The 1,612-nt window shown below is 59.4% G+C and overlaps 1 protein-coding gene across 1 annotated transcript in view; it reads right to left on the reverse strand.

Annotated features, from left to right (window-relative positions):
* LOC134098388 (potassium voltage-gated channel subfamily F member 1-like) overlaps nt 1-1,612 on the reverse strand; it is a gene marked incomplete at its 3' end in the record, with an annotated part of 1,614 nt that continues 2 nt past the window's right edge. Inside the window, exon 1 of the mRNA XM_062551419.1 lies at nt 1-1,612. This exon is cut by the window's right edge and continues 2 nt beyond it. Coding sequence (XP_062407403.1) covers nt 1-1,356 — 1,356 coding nt within the window.

A 1,612-nucleotide genomic window follows, 5' to 3' on the forward strand; every position in this document is an offset into this window, starting at 1 on the left:
TGTGTGCCTCCTCCTCCGCGCCCCAGCGCGCGCACGTGTGTTCCCCTCGGCCTCCTCCTGCGAGCGCAGCTCCATCAGCTGGATCTCGTGGCGCGCGGCCGTCTCCAGCACGCGCTGCTTGCTGTAGAACACCACAAAGTTGTTGATGATGGGATGGATGGGCAGCGCTATGGCGATGACGCCGCACAGGAAGCTGACGGCCGCGTTGCAGCGGCCCAGCGTGGTCTTGGGGTAGACGTCGCCGTAGCCCACCGTCGTCATGGTGATGATGGCCCACCAGCAGGCCTGCGGGATGCTGGTGAACATGGTCTCCGGGTGACTCTGCTCCAGCGTGTAGCCCAGCGCCGAGAACAGGAAGATGCCCACGCCCATGTACATGAGCAGCAGCGCCAGCTCGCCGCAGGAGCTGCGCAGGGCGAACGTCAGCGTCTGGAGGCCCGAGGAGTGGCGCGCCAGCTTGAGGATGCGCGCCACCCGGAGGATGCGGACGGCCTGCACCGCCTGCTGGACGTCGGCCAGCTCCAGGAGCGCCGAGCCCAGCTGGGTGAGGGTGAGGAGGAGGAAGTAGGGGAGGATGGCCAGGCAGTCGATGATGTTGAGGAAGGAGAGGAGGAAGCGGAGCTTGCGGGGAGCGGCGAGCAGCCGGAGGAGGTACTCGAGCGTGAACCAGGCGATGCAGGCGGTGTCGATGGTCACGAGCGCCGGCGGCTCGGCCGGGTTGCCGTGCGCGTCGCGCGTCTGGAGCTCGGGGATGGTGCCCGCGCAGAGCGCGGCCGACGAGATGAGGATGAGGAGGAAGGAGGTGAGCGCGATGACGCGCGCGGCCAAGGACGAGTCCGGCTGTTCCATGAGGCGCCACAGGCGCGCCTGGAAGCGTTTCCACGCGCCGACGCCCACCGCACGCACCCTCTCCCGCGCCTCCAGCAGAGACTGAACCTTCTCGGCAATCTCTGCCAACTCCTCCTCCACGTCTCGCAGGTTGGAGCGACAGCATTCGTCTAAGTACTCCTGCTCGATGCCCCAGAAATCCATCTCGTCCATGAAACACGCGGGACATATGCCTCGCTTCATGTGAATCTCCCCGTAATAGTAAACCTCCATAATGCATTTAAATGCCTCTGGGTCTCTGTCAAAGTAGAACTCCCCGCCACCATAGTCATCGCACAGTTCTGATAAATCTTCCGCGTTTGCTGCCACCAGGCTCGCCAACTCGGTCAGCCGTGAGTCAGGATACCTGCTCAGAACTTCTTCGCTCAACACCTGCCTCAAGCCCCCGATGTTCACCACAATTTCCGCCTCCCCGCTCGCCTCAGACCCGCTGCAATCCGAAGAGCGTTGCCGTCCAAATGACCACATTTTTTATTTTAAAGGACGAAGATTCCTTCGCTCTATAAAAATTGTGACGCCTATGCCTTTCTTCGCGCAATGTTCAATAATTTCGTGCGATACCGGTGAGTTCGGTGAGAGCATACATATTCTGAAATAACGAACTTTAGAAGAAAATAAAAATAAGTTTCTTACTCCTCTGTATCCAAGGGCAATACACAATTCATCAGAATCCGAGAAAAATGCATGCCAAAAACGGTTTCTTGTGAATATTTCCTTTTATGAG

The sequence above is a fragment of the Sardina pilchardus genome, chromosome 12 (assembly GCF_963854185.1).
Source record: "Sardina pilchardus chromosome 12, fSarPil1.1, whole genome shotgun sequence".
Classification (NCBI taxonomy): domain Eukaryota; kingdom Metazoa; phylum Chordata; class Actinopteri; order Clupeiformes; family Clupeidae; genus Sardina; species Sardina pilchardus.